At 36.0% G+C, this 23,101-nt stretch overlaps 3 protein-coding genes across 3 annotated transcripts; 2 read left to right on the top strand and 1 right to left on the bottom strand.

Moving 5' to 3' along the window:
• Nucleotides 1-695: 695 nt before the first annotated feature.
• On the top strand, nucleotides 696-4,470 carry LOC124832054 (receptor-like kinase TMK4). Its single transcript, XM_047306169.2, has 2 exons — nucleotides 696-3,130; nucleotides 3,740-4,470. Exons 1-2 carry the CDS (start codon nucleotides 856-858, stop codon nucleotides 4,249-4,251), a joined length of 2,787 nt encoding a protein of 928 aa, XP_047162125.1. The 5' UTR covers nucleotides 696-855; the 3' UTR covers nucleotides 4,252-4,470.
• A 2,760-nt stretch (nucleotides 4,471-7,230) lies between these two features.
• LOC124832053 (receptor-like kinase TMK4) lies at nucleotides 7,231-10,061 on the top strand. The gene is made up of 2 exons (XM_047306168.2): nucleotides 7,231-9,497; nucleotides 9,572-10,061. The coding sequence occupies exons 1-2, from the start codon at nucleotides 7,325-7,327 to the stop codon at nucleotides 9,988-9,990; spliced, it is 2,592 nt and encodes an 863-aa protein (XP_047162124.2). The 5' UTR covers nucleotides 7,231-7,324; the 3' UTR covers nucleotides 9,991-10,061.
• A 4,438-nt stretch (nucleotides 10,062-14,499) lies between these two features.
• On the bottom strand, nucleotides 14,500-21,194 carry LOC124832055 (bifunctional aspartokinase/homoserine dehydrogenase 2, chloroplastic-like). Its single transcript, XM_047306170.2, has 18 exons — nucleotides 21,029-21,194; nucleotides 20,750-20,802; nucleotides 20,255-20,629; nucleotides 20,084-20,172; nucleotides 19,698-20,001; nucleotides 19,537-19,589; nucleotides 19,240-19,454; nucleotides 19,071-19,158; nucleotides 18,866-18,979; nucleotides 18,247-18,345; nucleotides 17,783-17,977; nucleotides 17,444-17,529; nucleotides 16,920-17,145; nucleotides 16,229-16,374; nucleotides 15,851-15,986; nucleotides 15,374-15,457; nucleotides 15,197-15,289; nucleotides 14,500-15,039 (listed from the first exon to the last, which is right to left on the bottom strand). The coding sequence occupies exons 1-18, from the start codon at nucleotides 21,160-21,162 to the stop codon at nucleotides 14,794-14,796; spliced, it is 2,736 nt and encodes a 911-aa protein (XP_047162126.2). The 5' UTR covers nucleotides 21,163-21,194; the 3' UTR covers nucleotides 14,500-14,793.
• Nucleotides 21,195-23,101: the final 1,907 nt, after the last annotated feature.

A 23,101-nucleotide genomic window follows, 5' to 3' on the forward strand; every position in this document is an offset into this window, starting at 1 on the left:
TCTTGTCCTGCCGCTTCAAATCCGCCAAGTTACTAATGTACTAAAAAGGTATAAATAATTCAGATTTAAGATATATATTCGTATACTGTTTTTAAAAGACAGAGTAACATTATACTACATACGATTATATATACCTTGGTTTTGTTTCAAATCTCAGCCTGAGAGAGTCAATGGAAAGACAAACAATGTACGCCAAATCTAGTAAGCAACAGTTGGCAACGGGACCACTCTACTGATTTGACTCAACCACGTATTTCTTTTCTTTCCCACATATTTATCATATAAAATTATCTCTTACGTATTCTCACTTTAATTTTTATGGTAATTAAATTAAATTTTATTTAAATAAAATTGTTATTTTTCTTTTGGGAGTACCTAATACAGCGGTTTTTCTGTCTTTTGGTATTGATTCTCCACTCTACTACTCTGGATGTGGGCCTTCCCTTTCACTGTCATGGGCCCATGCTCCGTTTTTCTACTATCAAAACACCCCGACAAGTAACAAAAAGGGCACTTCGGTCATACTAAACTTTCTCGTTTATTTGCCCTAAATTTACGATGATACAAGTTATTTTGTATTATTTTGGCTGATCCCCGTATAAATACTTATACTTAATCGTGTAGAGAATACAGAGAATTATTTAATTGTAAAATTGTGACATTATTGAGCATTAAGTATTAATTTGAAAAAAGAGTGGGCATAACCATAACTACTGGCACATGAGGTTGGCGCAGTTTTCAGCTTTTCCTTTCTGTTCTGCTTCCATTCTCTTCTTGCTCTGTAGAATTACTTGTTATTATCAAAAGCAACCAAACTCATCGAACGATTAGTCTTCCCCCTTCTCCCAAATCTGAATGGCCACTTCCAGATTAAAACGGAAAACCCTACATTCTCTCTGTCAGCTCTTTCTTCTCTTTTTCACTCTCTCTTCCACCGCCATTGCCGACGATGCCGCGTTCATGTCCAAGCTCGCCAAAGCCTTGAGTCCCACGCCGTCCGGGTGGTCGGGGACCAGCTTCTGTCAGTGGAATGGCGTAAAGTGCACCAACAACCGCGTCTCCTCAATCAACATCGCTTCACGGTCGCTCACCGGAACGCTACCTCCGGATCTCAACTCCCTCTCCCAACTCACCTCGCTCTCTCTCCAGGGCAACGCGCTCTCCGGCGCGTTGCCTTCCCTTGCCAACCTCTCCATGCTGGAAACCGTGTTCCTCGGAGGCAACAACTTCACCTCCATTCCCGATGGTTGCTTCCAGGGTCTCTCTAGCTTACAGAGCCTCAGCATGGCAGACAGCTTCAACCTCGCTCCATGGAGGATTCCCGCCGAGTTGACTCAGTCCACCAACCTCGTCAAACTCGACCTCGGAAACACAAACCTCATTGGTACCTTGCCTGACGTGTTCGACTCCCTTGTGAGTTTGCAGGAGCTTCGTCTCTCTTACAACAACCTTACTGGGGGTTTGCCAAAGACCTTCGCGGGATCTGGGATCCAGAATCTGTGGCTCAACAATCAGAACGACGGGTTCGGGTTTTCGGGTACCATTGAGGTGCTTGCTTCCATGACCCGTTTGTCTCAGGTTTGGTTTCAGAAGAACCTTTTCACCGGTTCCATTCCGGATTTGTCAAATTGCACCGCTCTGATTGATCTGCAGCTGAGAGACAACCAGTTAACCGGTGTGGTTCCACCTTCTCTCATGTCCCTTTCTAGTTTGCAGAACGTTTCTTTAGACAACAATGTGCTTCAGGGTCCGGTTCCTTCTTTTGGGAAAGGTGTGAAGGTCACTCTTGATGGGGTGAATAGTTTTTGTAGGAAAGACTCTGGACCTTGCGATTCTCGAGTAACGACTTTGCTTGATATTGCTAAAGATTTTGGTTATCCCCTTCAGTTGGCGCGTTCTTGGACCGGGAATGATCCTTGTGGGGATTGGAGTTTTGTTGTGTGCGCTACGGGAAAGATTGTTACTATGAATTTGGCGAAGCAGAATTTGACGGGAACGATATCACCTGCATTTGCCAATTTAACTGATTTGAGAAACCTGTATCTCAATGACAATCATTTAGGAGGATCAATACCTGGAGACTTGGTTAATTTAGCTCAGCTTGAGATTCTAGATGTGTCTAATAACAATCTATCTGGTGATGTTCCAAAGTTCCCAACCAAGGTGAAGTTCAATAATGCAGGTAATCCTCTGCTTGGGCATTCTGGAGGTGGTGGTAGCGGTGGAACTACTCCGTCAAGCGGTTCTGGTGGCGCACCAAGTGGAAGTCCAAATGCAACGTCAGGCGGTTCTGCACTCTCTCCTGCTTGGATCGGAGGTATTGTTGTTATTGCAGTGTTTTTTGTTGCGGTGGTCGTATTTGTCTTTTGCAAGTGTCAAGCTAAAAACCGTCACGGCAAGTTTGGGAGGGTTAATAATCCCGAAAGTGGGAAAGGAGAGGTTAAGATTGATATGATGAGCGTTACAAATTCCAATGGATATGGTGGCGTCCCGAGCGAGTTGCATAGCCAGGGCAGTGAGCGTAGTGATATTCATGTTTTTGAGGGTGGGAATGCTACTATTTCAATTCAGGTTCTTCGGCAAGTAACGAATAATTTTAGTGAGGAAAACATTTTAGGTAGGGGAGGATTTGGGGTTGTTTATAAAGGGGAATTGCATGATGGAAGTAAAATTGCCGTGAAGAGAATGGAATCTGTTGCAACCGGGAGCAAGGGATTGAATGAGTTCCAAGCAGAGATTGCAGTTCTCAGTAAAGTCAGACACAGACATTTAGTTGCTCTTTTAGGATATTGCATAAACGGCAACGAAAGGCTTTTGGTGTATGAGCATATGCCTCAAGGGACGCTAACACAACACCTGTTTGATTGGCGTGAAAATGGATGTGCTCCTTTGACTTGGAAACAAAGGATAGCAATAGCTTTGGATGTAGCTCGAGGAGTGGAATACTTGCACAGCTTAGCTCAGCAAAGCTTCATTCATAGGGACTTGAAACCCTCGAACATATTATTGGGTGATGACATGAGAGCCAAGGTTGCAGATTTTGGTTTAGTAAAAAATGCACCAGATGGGAAATATTCTGTCGAGACAAAGTTGGCTGGAACATTTGGATATTTGGCACCTGAATATGCAGGTATATTTGGACCAAGCGTGTATTAAAATTTGTGGACTTTTTTATTTATCTTCTTTCCTGATTATAACTGTCTATACGTGACTACAATTCATTATATTTTTTGAACTGGCAACTGTGATATTCATTATATTTTTTGAACTGGCAACTGTGATATTTTTCTCGTAATAATTGCCAGTTGTTAGCATTTTTTCCTTGTTTCATGATTTTTTTCTAGTTAAATTTTTGTTTTCCTGTGCATCTCCTTGGGTTGATGGTTTGGGGCTGCTCATTATAAGGTGTGGCGTTTATAGAGAAATGGCTACAATTAAAGTGGCCGGCTCCCAATTACCCTTTTTATGTGATGAATGAATACTCTTATTAGATTAAATCTTGGATTACCTAAAAGGTTTTGCTATATGTTTGCTGTTTGGTTCCTTGGTGTACAAAATCAGTCAACCATGAATTCCACATTTCTACTACGTTGATTAATATTTGTTTTGTTTAGTTTTTGTAGAATTGCGTAGTCTTAGCTAAGCCAGATTATTGTAGAATTGCATACCCAGTTGGTTGCTTTAGCTTTATGGTAAGCCATTCCTTTACTTGTGATTAATGTGTATTGTTTCTTGCCAGCTACCGGAAGAGTGACTACCAAAGTAGACGTGTACGCATTTGGAGTAGTTTTGATGGAACTGATCACAGGTAGAAGGGCATTGGACGATACTGTGCCTGATGAAAGGTCTCACCTGGTTTCCTGGTTCCGTAGGGTACTGATTAACAAGGAGAACATCCCCAAGGCTATTGATCAAACTCTCGATCCTGATGAGGAAACCATGGAAAGCATATATAAAGTGGCTGAACTGGCAGGTCATTGCACTGCTCGTGAACCGTATCAAAGGCCTGATATGGGTCATGCGGTGAATGTCTTGGTTCCTCTCGTAGAGCAATGGAAGCCTACCAGCCACGAAGAAGAAGAAGGTTATGGCATTGACATTCACATGAGCCTTCCTCAAGCTCTGCAAAGATGGCAAGCTAACGAAGGCACTTCCACAATGTTTGACATGTCCATCTCACAAACTCAATCAAGCATTCCTGCAAAACCTTCAGGATTTGCCGACTCTTTTGATTCGATGGATTGCCGATGAAGAAAATGATAAACAAATCGCTTCTCAGGTGAGATGACTGGATGAGGACGATTTTAAGCTGTTTTGATCTCGCAACATCACTGAATTGTATCACAATTTATTTATTTTTTAAATGTTAATTTTTCTAATGTTCCTGCATTCTCCTTCTGCACGAGTTTGATGTTCTTTATCGATTTTTTCAAAGCTAACAGATTGGTTTAGTCAATGGTTGGTTTCTTAGATGAGAATTATTATAGAAATGTTAACTGTATGATATTTTTCATTATTTTTTGAATCAGAAGAAAATTTATTGCATTTGGTTGTTTCAGTAACCAAGTTGGTGAGTCCTGTACTTTTTGACTAAGCGTTTGTAAGTTGTAATATTTCACTTTCATTGTCAAACCAAAGACGCGTAAATCAACAGCAATGAAAGAGATTTGGATTGGAAACAGAGGACAGCTATAGCATGAAGAGTTCAAAGTTAATTATATAGCATCGGCGTAAAGAGGTCCCTTGAGCATCTTTTCAATTCCTTTTGGTTGTCATATTTTATTCTGCTATCATTTTCAGCCTTCATCATCATCAGAAGGTGCGTGTTGAGTGTGGCATCTGAGCTTAATTTGAGTTGAGGAGCTTACACGTTTGCGCATATTACGGTATTTGAAGACTGAGTTTGTAAAGTGTGGTAAGAAGATTGGTGACTTTGGTGAGAAAGCACATGCCGTGGGGTCCATCACCACATCCCATCATTTCACAATCTGTATTCTACACCTCATTACCTCATACTAATCCTTCATGCTCACACTCCCAACAGTTACATTTTTTATTATTTTATATTCATTGGAGAACATTTTTTTCTCCAAATGAATTCAGCACCAAATTGATTCTTCAAATGTTTCTGTTTATTCGGTTTCTGGAGGGTAGAATTTTCACTTTTGATTTGCAGTTTCAGTGAAAAAAGTATCCATGTGAAGAATAGCTTTTGATTAATTTGAGATGAAAATATAAAAAATTGGTTTTGTATTTGAAATTGAATTTTGTTAAACAAAAATGTATTTTTTTTTTGGTAAAGTAATTATAGGAATCATCCGTCCCTTTCCTTAAGTTTTTGCTTAAGGAAAAAGGGAATTTAAATTGCTTTTTATCTCGATTTTTAAGCGATATAGTGTGGTAAGAAAATTTAATAAAATAAATTATGTTCGATGTAGAACTTTATTGGTTAAAATATTAAATATAGTAGAATGACACACTTATATTTAATTGACATGGTTTTTATAATGAGTGAGAAATAATGTGTGAAACGAGATTTATTTGACATGATTTACGTGGGAAGAGTGAAGAAATCTGTCAAAGTATATTTTCTCTAAATAAACTTTTAATTCATAAAATAATGATTTTGAAGTGAAACTTTTTTTAAATATTAAATATATTTTTAATCTATAAAATAAATATTAATTATATTATTACAAAACTAACAACTAAACTTTGGATCCATATTTTATTATTACAAATCAACTATAGCAAAAACTATATATTTTATTTGAAAAAAGTTATAGATTGCTTTTCTAGAAAATCAGCCGTGTATTCATTGTTTTCACTCATTCACATAAGTGATTTTTATTTATTTCTTTCATATTTATTTTTATCAATCCAAAGGATATATATTTTTATTATTCTATATTGATGCTCTACTCTGTAAAAATAGTGTACACTGACATACAAATAATAAGTTATCAAACCAAAATTAAAAAGTAATTATTCATAAAATGATAACACATGCATAACAAAGATTTGATGAGTCTCTTAATTTTTTCTCAATATTTCAAAAAATTATTTATCATCATACATATAATAATAAAAGTTCATAACTTATATTTTTTTTTCAACAAACAAAAAGTACAAAAGTTAATTTAGAATATTACAAAACAAAATTTCTTATTTTTCCCTCTCTCAAATCAATTAAAATTTATTCTCCACATTTTTAATTAATTATTTTAATTTACTTTTCCCCAATGAAGGGTTGTAAGCAGTGTTAGATTCTTGTTTTAAACATGATTATTCTGGTTTTAAACATGATTTTATTAATTGTTATTTTCCCATTTAATAATTTTATATTGTTTAAAAGTTGAGATTAATTTAAATATTTTTTTCATCTTTTATTTATTTATACGTATTTTAAAAGTTAAATTGTATCAAATTTATGGACAATATCTTAAATATACTGTTATTAACGCTAAGTATATCACTTGATAGTATTGGAACATTAACTTTAATTTTAAGCTATTAATTTATTTATGAGAGCTGCTGAGCGAATGTGAATATCTAAAGTGGGTGGAGTTAGTTGCTTCCTGTTTGATTGACTGACTCGCGATGGTAATGTCATTTTCTATTTTCTAATATTATTATTATTATGTTTTGGAAATTATTTTTATTACATAGTTGATATTTTTAATTGATGTGTTTTTCCCATCAGATAGTTTATTTAACAACTTTATCTTATAGCCTCCGTAATAACTTAATTATACGTACCTGCATATGCCTCCAAAACGGCACTGCATATTAAATTTACATCAATATATATTGAAATATGTTATTAAAAAAGAGAGCTATATAGTAATTTTTAATCTTGACATCAAGAAAATGTGAAATATTTCAAATTCAAGAATAAGTAATTTAGTTTTCTGAGGTTAACAGCGAATCATTGACTCTGAAGTCTAAATGACTACTAAAACTGGTCTACTTTTTCATAATTTTTATTAACGTTTAACTAGTTCAAACTCATTCAACACGCAGCAATTAATAATGTGGGAATTACATTATTATTATTATTATTATTATTATTATTATTATTATTATTATTATTGAAAAAAAGGAGACAGAAGAAGATGGGACGATATTAATAAATGAGTGTTTGTGAAATAGAAAGAAATTGTTTCCAGGCGTCCGACAGTTATCATCTTCTCTTATCTCTTACACTAAGTAAAACCATACTGCATCCATGTTCTCAATCAAAATTCTACGTTCCGTCTCTAAAATCCTCTTGTCTTTCACTCTTCTGTGCACGTGCATCGCCATTGCCGACGATGCTGCGTTTATGTCCAAGCTCGCCAAAGCCTTGAGTCCCACGCCGTCGGGGTGGTCGGGGACCAGCTTCTGTCAGTGGAATGGCGTCAGGTGCACCACTAACGGCGTCTCCTCAATCAACATCGCTTCACGGTCGCTCACCGGAACGCTACCTCGGGATCTCAACTCCCTCTCCCAACTCACCTCGCTCTCTCTCCAGGGCAACGCGCTCTCCGGCGCTTTGCCTTCCCTTGCCAACCTCTCCATGCTGGAAACCGTGTTCCTCGGAGGCAACAACTTCACCTCCATTCCCGATGGTTGCTTCCAGGGTCTCACTAGCTTACAGAGCCTCAGCATGGCAGACAGCTTCAACCTCGCTCCATGGAGGATTCCCGCCGAGTTGACTCACTCCACCAACCTCGTCAAACTCGATCTCGGAAGCACAAACCTCATTGGTACCTTGCCTGACGTGTTTGACTCCCTTGTGAGTTTGCAGGAGCTTCGTCTCTCTTACAACAACCTCACTGGGGGTTTGCCAAAGACCTTCGCGGTATCTGGGATCCAGAATCTGTGGCTCAACAATCAGAAAGACGGGTTCGGGTTTTCGGGTACCATTGAGGTGCTTGCTTCCATGACCCGTTTGTCTCAGGTGTGGCTTTTTAAGAACCTTTTCACGGGTCCCATTCCGGATTTGTCAAATTGCACCACTTTGTTTGATCTGCAGCTAAGAGACAACCAGTTAACCGGTGTGGTTCCACCTTCTCTCATGTCGCTTTCTAGTTTGCAGATCGTTTCTTTAGACAACAATGTGCTTCAGGGTCCGGTTCCTTCGTTTGGGAAAGGTGTGAACGTCACTCTTGATGGGGTGAATAGTTTTTGTAGGAAAGACTCTGGACCTTGCGATTCTCGAGTAACGACTTTGCTTGATATTGCTAAAGATTTTGGTTATCCCCTTCAGTTGGCGCGTTCTTGGACCGGGAATGATCCTTGTGGGGATTGGAGTTTTGTTGTGTGCGCTACGGGAAAGATTGTTACTATGAATTTGGCGAAGCAGAATTTGGCGGGAACGATATCACCTGCATTTGCCAATTTAACTGATTTGAGAAACCTGTATCTCAGTGACAATCATTTAGGAGGATCAATACCTGGAGACTTGGTTAATTTAGCTCAGCTTGAGATTCTAGATGTGTCTAATAACAATCTATCTGGTGATGTTCCAAAGTTCCCAACCAAGGTGAAGTTCAATAATGCAGATAATCCTCTGCTTGGGCATTCTGGAGGTGGTGGTAGCGGTGGAACTACTCCGTCAAGCGGTTCTGGTGGCGCACCAAGTGGAAGTCCAAATGCAACGTCAGGCGGTTCTGCACTCTCTCCTGCTTGGATCGGAGGTATTGTTGTTATTGCAGTGTTTTTTGTTGCGGTGGTCGTATTTGTCTTTTGCAAGTGTCAAGCTAAAAACCGTCACGGCAAGTTTGGGAGGGTTAATAATCCCGAAAATGGGAAAGGAGAGGTTAAGATTGATATGATGAGCGTTACAAATTCCAATGGATATGGTGGCGTCCCGAGCGAGTTGCATAGCCAGGGCAGTGAGCGTAGTGATATTCATGTTTTTGAGGGTGGGAATGCTACTATTTCAATTCAGGTTCTTCGGCAAGTAACGGATAATTTTAGTGAGGAAAACATTTTAGGTAGGGGAGGGTTTGGGGTTGTTTATAAAGGGGAATTGCATGATGGAAGTAACATTGCCGTGAAGAGAATGGAATCTGTTGCAACCGGGAGCAAGGGATTGAATGAGTTCCAAGCAGAGATTGCAGTTCTCAGTAAAGTCAGACACAGACATTTAGTTGCTCTTTTAGGATATTGCATAAACGGCAACGAAAGGCTTTTGGTGTATGAGTATATGCCTCAAGGGACGCTAACACAACACCTGTTTGATTGGCGTGAAAATGGATGTGCTCCTTTGACTTGGAAACAAAGGGTAACCATAGCTTTGGACGTAGCACGAGGAGTGGAATACTTGCACCGCCTAGCTCAACAAAGCTTCATTCACAGAGACTTAAAACCCTCAAACATACTTTTGGGAGATGACATGAGAGCCAAGGTTGCAGATTTTGGTTTGGTTAAAATTATTACACCAGAAGGAAATGATTCTGTCTGGACACGAGTGGCGGGAACATTTGGATATCTGGAACCTGAATATGCAGGTATATAGAAAGCTTTTGAATACATTTTTGTCTTTGTTTGGTTTTATTTATTAATGTGATATTTTTGTCGACAGCTACGGGAAGAGTGACGAGGAAAGTGGACGTGTACGCATTCGGAGTAGTTTTGATGGAACTAATTAGCGGTAGAAAGGCATTGGACAGTAGTTTGCCAGAAGAAATGCCTCATTTGGTTTCATGGTTCTGTAGGATTGTAGACAACATGGAAAACATCTCACTGGTAGCTGATGAAAGTCTAAACCTTGACAGTGAAAACATGGAGAGCATATGTAAAGTGGCTGAGCTGGCAGCTCATTGCACTACTCCTGAACCTCATAAAAGACCTGATATGTGGCATGCAGTGAATGTCTTGGTTCCTTTAGTGGAGCAATGGAACCCCGCCTGTATCCATGAACAACATGAAGAAAAAGGTTGTGACGTGATCTATGAAGGACATTATGATATGTCTATCTCAGAAATTTTCTCCGGACGTTGATATGTTGATAACTTTTTGACAAGTATACCAAATCGTTCCAAGTAATACAGTGAATAAGTAAAAGTATCGTCTCCCAAGGGACTTGTGCAACACATGACAATTCTTTCTTTTATAACTCAATTAGACATCAAAATGCACAAAACAACACAAGAAACTATTTTTGGTATTTTATCAAACAGTTGGTGTGCAAGAAATTTATATTTAAAAGAAACTTCGTTGGAATTGGTTTCATGAATCATATGAAGATAAAACTCTGTACAATATATCATTATTTCATTCAAACATTCACATCAAGACATACTAGTCCTAATCCCTTAGCAACTAGTTCTAAATTAATATATCAAAATGTTAATCCCTTAGCCAATTTAATATACAATTTGCATTAAGTCCGATGTTAAGAATGATCAAGTTATTGAGTCTATCCCTAGATCCCAAATCACTTAAGTGCTCTATCTACGTTCGTTCATGTTCAAAGTTACTTTCCAGTAATCAAAGACATTAAAAGAACGTTATATTTTCATACAATGATAATAAATTCAAGAAAGAGCATATGAACAAACAACGATATATTGAGCAGGAAAATTACAGTGAGTTCATTACATCCAATCCCAACGAAAGAGAAATTTAACTACTCCTAATCATCTAAAACGTACACATTTGAAGCAATCCCTTGCAACAATGGTGTCTTGATGCCTTGAAGTAGTCTCCGGAAGTTCCTGAGATGTTTTTTTTTCTTTCTTTTGTCTGGAACTTCTTTTTTTCAAGAGCAAGTTTTTGTCGCTCTATCACGTCTTTTAAAGCCACTTAAATTCATTAATTCGCTTAGCGCACATGTATTGGTGCGCTATGCGAATTTTGTGTAACCGCTGCCTCTCAACTGATGTTATTCGCACAGCGCACAAGTAATGGTGCGCTATGCGAATTTTCATTTCCTAGCAGTGCGAATTTTGGCTTTCGCTTTGCGAAAATTGGCTGATAGAATCTAAATAATACACCATTCCCTGTACAATATTTTACATAACAATCTACTACCTATTACAACTTTTCAATGAGGAACAACATGAATAATTACAAGATTGAGTTCATTTATAAGTATAAAAACAACTCTTTTTCACACTTATCAACTCCCCAAACTTGAACTATTTCATGCCCTCATGAAATCACATAAGAAAATGAACATCATCATAACAGACATTTGACATTTTGATAAAATGACTCTGCACATCAGAATAATCATATGCATTCCCAAAGATTTCAAACAAGTATGACATGATGCATCACTCATAAAATCATCTGTGCATAGAATATGAACAACCAGATCAGCATTTATCATTACTCACACTCAAGTGTTTGTCCTCACATGACAGTAGAATTGACATAGAACTTCCTCAGCTTTTGCATTTCATTTGATTCACACACTTCACACACTATTGGTTAAGTCCAAAGGTCTTTTCAGGTTAAGGCTTGGCTAGAAAAAGAATCATGGTTTTTCTTGGATTCAAAGACACCTATTAAGAAGAGAACAACTTCAATTTCCAATCCAGTACTCAAATCCCAAAATATATCATTCATCACATACCATTTTCTTTCACAGCTCAATCTTTTCTTTCATTTTGAGCTTTTTTTTTTTGTATCATATTTTTTTTATTGATCTTTTCTTTCCACAAACTTGAATTTTACCTTAACCTCTTTTAAAACATAATACATGTTCTCTTCTAGGGTGTAAGGTAGGATATCATCTAATAGGCTCAAGGTGGAAGGAAAAAATTTTCAAGGCTCAAAAAGGTTCACAAATGTATCACAGTGTCTAAAGGTTGGCTATCTGGCCAAGTAGCTATATAATTAATAATAAACAGGGCCTTTTTCATCCTTAACCAAAAAGTGTGCGTATCTACGTAGAATCAAAATCATGCAAAAACCAATTCCATATCTAGACAACTCAATATCTCTCAATCAATATATGCTCTCAACACTCACAGATCTGGTCATACATACTCACACACAAATAAAAATATATGAAGCACATTGCAACCACAGTCATATGTGTTATCATTTTCAAGAATCACATCAACTTAATCAAGACAATGCATAACCATTAAATCACAAAGTCACATGTCTTTACAACTAACACATAGTTCAAAACATATTACAAAACATAAATAACATAACTAAACATTGAAGATAACTTCATCTGCACCTGCACTTGCAAAAAGTAACATAGAGAGAAGTGAAATAGAAAAATAAATTGCAGAACATGAGCACACCAACCAAACAACAATTCCAATATGCAAAATGATTGAAATGGATTTCCTAAATAACCTCACTCAGATCCCTCTTGTTGCAAGATCACTTAGTACTCCCCTTTTAGCTGTTGGAATCCCATCCCTAGGATCTTCCAACAACTAGAAACATCTGTAGGCAAACTGCATAAAGAAATTCAAACAAAAAGAGACATACAATTGGCAAAGAATTCCACTTTCCTTGTTTTCTGAAGTTAGAACACTCAGATCCCTCTTGTTGTGCCTACCTAAGTATGACAAACCCTCACCCAATCCCTTGGTGTAAGAAGTCCATCAAACTTGCCTTAAGTTCCAAAACAGTGAATCCAAACACACAACCCCATCCCTGGTGATTTGCACATCTAGTTTGATTTAGTTAGTTCTGTTACTGAAATCTCATTCCTAAGAACTTTCAATAACAACATCAAGCTCTAAAGCGTACCCCGAGACAGACATTAAGTTCAAACTAAATCAATGGACAGTCTTAAAATACTAAAGCCAACTGCATACCCAACAACATTAAAAAGGAAAATTCACAACAAAGTTTAAAAGAGTCATAAATGCCCAAATTGCCTTGTGTTGGAACACAAGTCCCCGGCAACGGCGCCAAAAACTTGATAACTTTTTGGCAAGTATACCAAATCGTTCCAAGTAATACAGTGAATAAGTAAAAGTATCGTCTCCCAAGGGACTTGTGCAACACATGACAATTCTTCCTTTTATAACTCAATTAGACATCAAAATGCACAAAACAACACAAGAAACTATTTTTGGTATTTTATCAAACAGTTGGTGTGCAAGAAATTTATATTTAAAAGAAACTTCGTTGGAATTGGGTTTCATGAATCATATGAAGATAAAACTCTGTACAATATATCATTATTTCATTCAAACATTCACATCAAGCCATACTAGTCCTAATCCCTTAGCAACTAGTTCTAAATTAATATATCAAAATGTTAATCCCTTAGCCAATTTAATATACAATTTGCATTAAGTCCGATGTTAAGAATGATCAAGTTATTGAGTCTATCCCTAGATCCCAAATCACTTAAGTGCTCTATCTACGTTCGTTCATGTTCAAAGTTACTTTCCAGTAATCAAAGACATTAAAAGAATGTTATATTTTCATACAATGATAATAAATTCAAGAAAGAGCATATGAACAAACAACGATATATTGAGCAGGAAAATTACAGTGAGTTCATTACATCCAATCCCAACGAAAGAGAAATTTAACTACTCCTAATCATCTAAAACGTACACATTTGAAGCAATCCCTTGCAACAATGGTGTCTTGATGCCTTGAAGTAGTCTCCGGAAGTTCCTGAGATGTTTTCGTTTCTTTCTTTTGTCTGGAACTTCTTTTTTTCAAGAGCATGTTTTTGTCGCTCTATCACGTCTTTTAAAGCCACTTAAATTCATTGTGCGCTATGCGAATTTTGTGTAACCGCTGCCTCTCAACTGATGTTATTCGCACAGCGCACAAGTAATGGTGCGCTATGCGAATTTCCATTTCCTAGCAGTGCGAATTTTGGTTTTCGCTTTGCGAAAATTGGCTGACAGAATCTAAATAATACACCATTCCCTGTACAATATTTTACATAACAATCTACTACCTATTACAACTTTTCAATGAGGAACAACATGAATAATTACAAGATTGAGTTCATTTATAAGTATAAAAACAACTCTTTTTCACACTTATAATGTGTCTTCAATTTTATTTATGTTAATAGATTCATCATTCATTGAAATCGTGTGAATATGAGAAAAAAAGTTCCACAAACACGGTGTTGACCAATTTTAAATTTGATAAGTAAACGAGTTTATTCATGTGTTCTTTGTAGTTACAAGAAGTTTTCGTGTTCTTAATACGCTTTTCTTCTATATTACGTAGAAAGACTTCATGCTACTTTTAGACATTTTCTAAATATATATAAAATAGAATTAAATCTTTGTTGCAAGTTAAACCGTGAAGCTTGTTCCAATCGAAGATGTTTTGGACTAAAAAAATTAAACTAAAAATAGAGGTGTGTGCTTAGAAACAAACAGGATGTTATTAACAAAACTTTGTAGTGAATAAGTCAGTGGTACCCAATTTTTCTTTGGGCCCAAACTGTACACGGGCTTCTTTCTCACCGTCTAGACTTTTACACCAGCTGTGCTTTACACGTGTCTTATTCTCAATGATTGAAACAAGTGAAAATATCTTGCATTAGTCGTAATAAAACACACGAAAAATTAACTTGATTCAACTAACAAATTCTAACTCATAATAAATTCACCGTTAAACGAGTTATTTTTCTCAGACAGAAATACAAAAAAACTTTGGAGATTACATGTAAATATCTCACTTTCACAGAATTTAGTACCGCCTCACACTTAACAGGCACTGACATCCACACTTTTAAAATAAGGTGTTTATATATATAGACTGTGTCTACTATAATGCTTAGGTTAAAATCCTAATTATTTATTGTAGGAGTATTGTTTGTTTTGACCCTGAAAGTTGCAATAGAAGCTATGATGGAGCACCGAGATACGAGGCAAGTCGTAAGATGTCACTGAATATTCCGGCAGCAGTGACTTGGGCACCAGCTCCAGGTCCACGAACAATGAGTGGTTGGGTTTTGTACCTTCTTGTTGTGAAGGCAATCATGTTATCTGATCCTGATACTTGTGCAAATGGATCATCCTTCTTGTATCTTCTCAGTTCTACTACTCCTTTGCTATTTCTCACGTCCACCACTCCAACGTATCTCAACACCTTCACACATAACATCAATAACAAACCTTTAATTTATCTTAAATATACTGTAATTTACACTTTCTTTAAATAATTTTTAATACATCATGTGGGTGAACCAATTAATGTAGCTATTTTCATCCTAATCAAGATTCCAGAATATTGTCTGGTTACTCACTTCTCCACCACTCTCTGCATCTTTTAATTTCTCTGCTAATTCCTGATCAAATTTTGGCAACTGCTGCATGAACTCTTGAGCTGATGCACTGCCCTGCAAGTTCTCAAAATATTCATATAAAGTGTTGCAATACTACTCAATTAAACAACTTTATAACTAATAAAAATTGGTTCTTACTCTTAATGGTTCTGGCACGAGATTTTCAACGGGAATATCAGAAAGCTCTAGCTTCAAACCTGATTCCCTTGCAAGAATTATCACCTGTAAAACCACGGGAAATCTAAAATCAAATAATAATAACAAAATAGTTAAAGAGAATTGAGTTAATTAAGAATTAAAAAGCTATCGTGAACAGAAATAGCACTGTCATCATCCCGAATGGTCTAACTAGTCGTAACTTTCTTTTATAAATATAAATTATACATTTTGAGATTTGTATTATCCATATAAATTATGGACAGGACAAAAATTTGATGCTGTTTAAACTAACATAGTTTGGTTGAACTTGTGTGTTTTAAATATTTCACTGTTTTTTAGTATATCTCAAAATTAACGTGATATATCGACCTCAAGAAGCCATTTTATACTTCATAGAGGTGACAAGAAAATGTTGCAGAGGATCCCTGGGATATGTTAAATACTGTATACATGTACCTTTCTAGCAACATCAGTTCCTGAGAGGTCATCCCTTGGATCAGGCTCAGTATAACCTGCATCCCTTGCTTCAGCTACTACCTCACTAAAAAGCCGGCCATCTTTGAAGTTGTTAAAGATGTAACTCAAAGTCCCACTGAAAAACCAAATCAGTAACTTAGGTTGAAAGCATAAGATCAAAGGAATAAAGCGTAAAAACATAAGTGATCCATGAAGTGATGTTCTTTCTTTCTATTTTACTACAGAGGGAGCAAAAACTGCCACAGTGTGGACAATAATACTGAGTGCAACAACAGAAAATCCAAATGTTTGATACATTAGGCTGTCTAATCCATAAAAAGAGAGAAGTGGAGATAGAAAAACAGTTTCACAACGAACCTGAAGATACCTTCAATTTGCAATATTCTGTCACCTGTCTCGAGAAGGCCCCGTAAAGTGCTGATAATTGGAAGACCAGCCCCAACAGTAGCTTCATAGAAGTAATGTGTGTATGATTGCCTCTGAAGCGCTCTTAACCTCAAATACTGGCCATGGATGCAAAGAAGGTGAGAAGCCGCAAAAGCAGTAACTTAACTATGAAGCAAAGAGTAAAAGAATAATAGTATTGAAGATCATAGAAAGGAAGGACTTTGAGAAATACAATTTTTCTGTATGAATTGGAAGCGACAAAAACTTCAATGATGTTATTTAATTAAAAGAGCAGGATCCCCTACCCAGTTCCCACTGCATCTTGCATAACTTTTATGGAAAAATTGAAAGAAAGAAAGAAAGAAAGAAAGAAACAAGAGTTGATTTTAGCTTAACGTAATTTATCATACCTTCTTAGTATTCATAGAAACATTACCAAAACATCTTAAATAAATTGGCATGGGGATTTCCAGTTTGTACAGAGTGCTATACCCAAAATTTATAGGGACAACACATAAGATAGGTTGTATAACAAAAAAATTGAATTAAAAATGGCGTTTGAGTATCCTTAAATAAGGAATAATCCACATGTTACATTATAAAAAACGGTCTATGTTATAAAAAGGACAATAAGACAATAAGCTGGATGGTTTCATTTTACCTCATCAAGTGGTCCTGAATTTGCCTTCTTGTTGGGAGTGATGACATGTATTCCTTTGCATAGCCAACCTTCGTAATTGCTAGCAATGACGGAGTCGGCTGTGCAGTCCACTAACACAGAATTTGGTATAAAATGATTTCCATGCACAATTTGAACAAATTTTTCCAAATTAGCCACTTCCCCTTTTTCTTCTCGAAGTTCTCTCCATTTCTCTAAGTTGATGCCCCTGAAATCATAAATAATAGTTCATGGTAATTTAATGAATGAAATCATAAATTATAGTTCATCTTAATTAGCTGTTGATTGAATTAGGGATGCGATGGCTCATGCTTCTATTATGCTGTTCTATGGTATTGGAACTGAAGACTCATAAGCTTCTGGGTTAAATCATTATCCTGACCTAATACTTCTGGTATAGAGGTTTCCTTTTTTTCACTTTGGAATCTGACTATTATTTGTAAGGTCTCAAATATTATGTTAACTATTTGATGTTCAAATAATAAAACTTGAATAATTTGACTTACTTATCATCATCAAGGAGCATCAACTTAGAACCCATGATCCCCATCACACGCAAATCAATGTTAAGTTCATCTTTAAGAACTGCAGCCTGCGTAAACAAATGTTACATAAATTCGGGATAAACAAATGTTACTTCATCATTTCATGGATCCTGTATAGTATGCGTGCCTATGCATGCCAGCATATAAGCTCATGCTTTACAGTAACAAAATACTAAGTTAATAGCATACCAACTGATAGAACTGTACTTTCAACAAATAATAAATTAATTCTGAAATTAGAATATTTATAGTTATTATTTCTTATCTGCATTCCTTAAAAATTATCTACAAAAACTTTACCTGGTCGTTTAGCTGGTCAATCAGTGTGCTTCCAATTAATCCAGGCCCAATAATGCCCATTGCTATGGTGGTTCTTGAGAGATAAAATCTGGAATGAACTGCCCGTAAAGCCTTTATAGAATCCTCCCGCTTTACAACTACGGTGATGTTGTACTCAGAACAACCTTGTGCTACAGCACGTACATTTATGTTGGCCTGTGTTAAATTTCAAGAACATGTTTGTATACACACAAGTTAAACCTGCGAAACAATATATGCCAAACCAAAAGAGTAGAGTAGAAGGCAAGTAATTCTTTAATTCAATGTAACATTCATGTTCGGTGGATATATCTCAATTTCTTATCTCTTTTTGTATACATTCTTGGTGTATATTTTCTAAATAGATTGCAGAATTTTCTAAATAGAAACAAATAACAGGACAGCAATAACTTTCGCAATACTGACATCAACCTTAATTTCCTGACCTTTGCCAATGCTTCGAAAAGGGTGGCACTAACTCCAGGAGTACTTGCCATTTTCTGGCCTACAGCAGCCAAAATACTACAATTTGGATGGATGGCAACCTGAGAGGCGAGTACATTGTTTAGACAGTTTAATTTAATGAATAGTATATTTCAACAAAATAAAATATAAAACCGCATACAAACTTAAAAGCGACCCAAAGAAACATTGTTGATATTCATTGTTATCAGCAATCTGTTCACCGATGCCCACATAAAAAACTTTTGCATTATGCGAGAACTTAATTCAACATTAACGAAGTAGTCCATAATCACTTTCAGAAATTTTAAATAATTTTAAATAACCTAACTGATATTTGATTTCTTTTTCCAAACCATGTTAAGTTGGGATGACCAATGTTTTGAACATTCGTTGTATGCTTAGTCTTCTTTTTATTGGGAGCAAACAAAAATATACAAGGAAAAGTTATACGATATCAATCTTCAGCTTTATAACGCTAATCATCTAGAAATATGATAAATCTTCATAGTCTTGACACTTGAATCGTGATATGAAGTCACTACTGAACACAAGAATTTGACTCAATCAAATTGAAATTTGCACCAGAATTAAATTTGGCACCTGAGAAAGTCGACCAGCATCCAAAGCTCCATGAAATAAAGACTGTAACACCTCAGCAACAGCTTTTACTTCTTTCTCAGGAACAGCAAAGCACACAGAATGCTCACTACTGGCCTACAAAGTTAATTACAATAGAAAATTCGTATGTATGTATATATGTAGCTATTGAAAATTAAGGAAAAACAGCAAAAGATGGTGAGTGCACCTGCGATATCATAATAACATTCGCTCCAACCTCTTTTACTGCGGAAAAAATAGCGCTAGCAGTTCCTGGAACACCAGCCATTCCGGTTCTGCAAAAGGAAACAACGAGAAAAACATTATAGTCTACAACTTAGAACGTCTAGCCTAAATGGCTGCAATCCATGACTCACCCCTCGACATTTACGAGTGCCACATTGTCTATGGTTGCAAAGCCTTTGACATAACTTTTTGATATCAGCTTATCTTCATCACCAATAATAGAAGGATGGCAGATCATTGTTCCAGAAGAAGAAAGGTTGAAAATGTTCCTTATTATGATTGGTATGCCATATCGAATAACTGGAGTTATTGTGCGTGGATGCAAGACATTAGCACCAAAATAAGACTGCTCAAGATGTTGTTTGAAAGTTAGTCTCCTGAATTTTATAGACATAATTAGCTTTAACACTTTCGAGAGTACAACTTACCATTTCCCATGCTTCTTGATAAGACAATGTCTTCAAAATCACAGCATCAGCAACTGCAGAACATGCCCATATTAAATTAAACTCACACTGAGGCTGTCAAATATAAGACAGAACAAAACAAAATTATCATCACGTGTCAATAGTGAAGGAGCTGAACGAACCTTTTCTGGGATCTGCACTATACACGCCATCTACATCTGTCCAAATTGTGATCTGGCGAGCCTTAAAGAGAGCACCCATAATAGCTGCCGAAAAGTCACTTCCATCTCTCTTGAGAGTAGTAGGAATATTCTGAGGTGTGCTTGCAATAAATCCTGTGGCAACGATTACATCAGATGGATTTAGAGAGTACCACTTCTCAAGTCTTCGTTCAGATTCCAAGTAATCCGGATCAACTCGATCAGAACGAGTAGGTTTTACAATAAGAACTTCCCTCGCATCCATCCATTTGCAGTCAATCCCTTGCTGCAGAATAAGAGGGAAGCAGCTTCCATCAGCACATTCAGATTAAAAGAAAATGCAGACGTTTCTCAATAGAACAGCGTACTTTCTTAATTACTAAAGACAACATCTGTGCAGACCATAACTCTCCGTATCCCACAACAAATTCAGTAAAGGATTCTGTGGCATGACCAGCTGCAAGATATGAAGTATGTTACATGACCTTTAAGTTCAAAGGGAAATTAAAGGGCAGAAACAGATAGAGAATAGGGGTTACCAATGTATATGGCCTGAAGCATTGCCTTTAGGTCACTGATGTCTTGATGCAACTGCGATAAGAAAGCAGCAAGATCTTCTCCAGCAATTAGGTCATATGCAGTAGAGCTGTGCTTCTGTAAAACAGCATCCAGGGCAGAAACATAAGACTCGTCACGGGATCGAGCCTTGTCGATAAGATCATACATCATATCTGTCACTTTTGACATTGCAGAGACCACAACAAATTTCCTCTCAGAATCATCATTAATAATTATGTCCGCAACATTCTTTATTCTCGATGAGTTTCCCACACAGGTTCCACCAAACTTGTGAACAGACCAAGTTTCTCCTTTGGGGAGCCGTTTTTCCTCTACAGCTACATCCACAGAAACATCTGCCAGAAAACAAACACACACTGAATTGTCATTGACAACTATAATTTCCATGACTTCTTTCTGCACAGCTACAAGAAAGCAGTCCTATGAGCATATAAATAATTAGCGAAAGTGTGAACCTGTAATTGAAGCACATATCCTGGCGCTCGGTGACTCTCTCCCCCATGGTAAACTTATTAACACCAAGAAAAAGAAAATCTGTCAATGGACAACGGCTAATTGAATGGCAAAGGAAAATCCACATCACTCGTGTTTTACATTCACCTAATCTTTTAAACGTTGTTTATGCGTGCAACACTACTATAACAGAATGAAAATGCAGGAAAGTGAATTACAGGCAACATTATTTTCAGAAAAATGAAATGAGAGTATGAGACACTGGTTGTTGGTGAACATACCGAAGGGAATGTGAAGAAGAAGGGTGGGAAGAGAGTGAGCAGTGACATGGAAAGCGGGGAACAACATGTGAAGTCTGTGGGATAGGAAGAGAATGAAAGATGACAGAACCAAGTGACACCATTGGCAATGCCATGAGTGTGCAAAAGAGAAAGGACAGTGTGACCCAGTTTGTCAAATATGAAGTCTATATATCAACATTCACTTTCTTACCTCTTTCTTTGACCCCATTTTTACTTTTCTCTCGCCGCTACTCTATCACGTGTAAAAATCATTTCTTTATCTCTATATTTTGCATTTGTTTTGTACAAAGAATCAAAGCACCCGCACCATTGGGTTCAACTGTATAATTTTTTATTACTTGATTAATTGTGTGGCAGTGTTAGCATGTGAGCCCTTGGAATGTGTCTAGGACCTATGAGTCCCTACCCAGTCCTCAATTATTTCAGTGAAATTCGTGATTTTGTCCTGTCCGACCCTAAATTCATGTCTGTGCCGTACTGAAAATGATAACCTCGGCGACATTAGCCATTCACACTACCTATCCCAGAATTACCTTCTATGATTTTTTTTTCCAACACGTTTTTTTGTTATTCATCCATGTAAGGCCAACATCGTACAAATACTTTAATAGGTATGGTTATTTCTTTATTGGTCCATGTTTATTTGCTGGCAAATTCATCAAACACTTTTTTTGGAATTTTGAACTGACAATATAAAGTTTGCAAAAGATAATGAAGCCAGAGAAGAATGTGCATCATCAATATAATCCCTTATGCCAATTAGTATTTTAGTTTGTATTATAGTGTATCAAATATATGTATATTTTTATCAAATATGTATATTTCACGTTTCCAACAACCTAATCGTGTTTCTTTTCTTTCAGCTCATTCCACGCCATTTCTGAGTAGGTAGACTGTCCAATCCGAGCCCAAGCAAGTTATCCCACACTTCCTGTTCTCCAATTCTAATATCTTTGTCTATAGCAACCTATAATAATTAAGAATTAGATATGATTTTAGTAGGATGAATTTTAATATGGTTTCATATTTAATTTTTAAAAATAAATAAATATAACACTTTTAATTTTTACATATTAAATTGTATTTCGTATTATATTTAAATTACTTATATTATTTGATACGTTTTAGTTTCAGTCTAAAATATTACTTAAAACGGTAAAAAAAGTAAATATGGTTTGACGAAAATCATTATATATATATATATATATATATATATATATATATATATATAATTGAATATTGTTTACTCCCGTTTTTAATAATAAGTTATGTATTTAAAACATTTTACACTTATTAATATATTATATGAATTAAACATATTTATTGTCTACTAAAGACATTAAATTATCTTAAAACATGATACTAAATGATTAAATTGACTTTTTTACAATTTTTCAGAAAAAATTAAATTAAATTGCTTTACGGATTTTTGGAAAGCGAAATTCAGAACTCACAATTACCACTGTTTCATTGACAAAAATCATAAAATCGGAATTTCATGTTCAACTTTAACTTTTTATTGCTGAATTTTTAATTCATTAGGTAAATTAGGTGGAAAAACAGCTTGCAAAAACTTCACAATTCTCCTCCAAAAACTTTTAACTTAATAATTATAACTTTTTTTTATTAATTTTAAATTTCATCTTCTAATACTCATTCATGCTGTTACAAACAAAATCCCGCATCAAATAAAACAAGAGATGAGATGAGTTTATATACACATAAGATACATCTATTAGTAAGAGATATTTTGAAGTGATACCAAAAGTAAATTTGTGAGGGCTTAACTCAAAACAGATAATATCTTACCACCACTGTAAAGATCTGTGTGTCTATAAGTAATATCAAAAGGTAGAAGAACTATAGATATAAATATTTAAGTTAATATATATATATATATATATATATATATATATATATATATATATTCCTAAATTCAAAATATTGTTTTTAGCTTTTAAAGGTAAAAAGTCAATTCATTAAATAAATACTAAAAATACTAGTAATGTATCCTTTATAAACAAATACAGTGGTTACCTAGGAAAGTAATGC

This window comes from Vigna umbellata, chromosome 5 (genome assembly GCF_029865625.1).
Source record: "Vigna umbellata cultivar VRB3 chromosome 5, Vumbellata_1.0, whole genome shotgun sequence".
NCBI lineage: Eukaryota > Viridiplantae > Streptophyta > Magnoliopsida > Fabales > Fabaceae > Vigna > Vigna umbellata.

Excerpts from the sequence above, each read along its gene's own strand:
- LOC124832054 (XM_047306169.2), top strand. The coding sequence starts at position 856 with ATGGCCACTTCCAGATTAAAACGGAAAACCCTACATTCTCTCTGTCAG. Across the intron at positions 3,131-3,739 it reads TTTGGCACCTGAATATGCAG|CTACCGGAAGAGTGACTACC; the intron begins GTATATTTGGAC and ends GTTTCTTGCCAG.
- LOC124832053 (XM_047306168.2), top strand. The coding sequence starts at position 7,325 with ATGTCCAAGCTCGCCAAAGCCTTGAGTCCCACGCCGTCGGGGTGGTCG. Across the intron at positions 9,498-9,571 it reads TCTGGAACCTGAATATGCAG|CTACGGGAAGAGTGACGAGG; the intron begins GTATATAGAAAG and ends TTTTGTCGACAG.
- LOC124832055 (XM_047306170.2), bottom strand. The coding sequence starts at position 21,162 with ATGGCATTGCCAATGGTGTCACTTGGTTCTGTCATCTTTCATTCTCTT. Across the intron at positions 16,375-16,919 it reads ATTCAGGACCACTTGATGAG|TATTTGAGGTTAAGAGCGCT; the intron begins GTAAAATGAAAC and ends ATCCATGGCCAG. Across the intron at positions 15,458-15,850 it reads GAACTGATGTTGCTAGAAAG|GTGATAATTCTTGCAAGGGA; the intron begins GTACATGTATAC and ends GTGGTTTTACAG.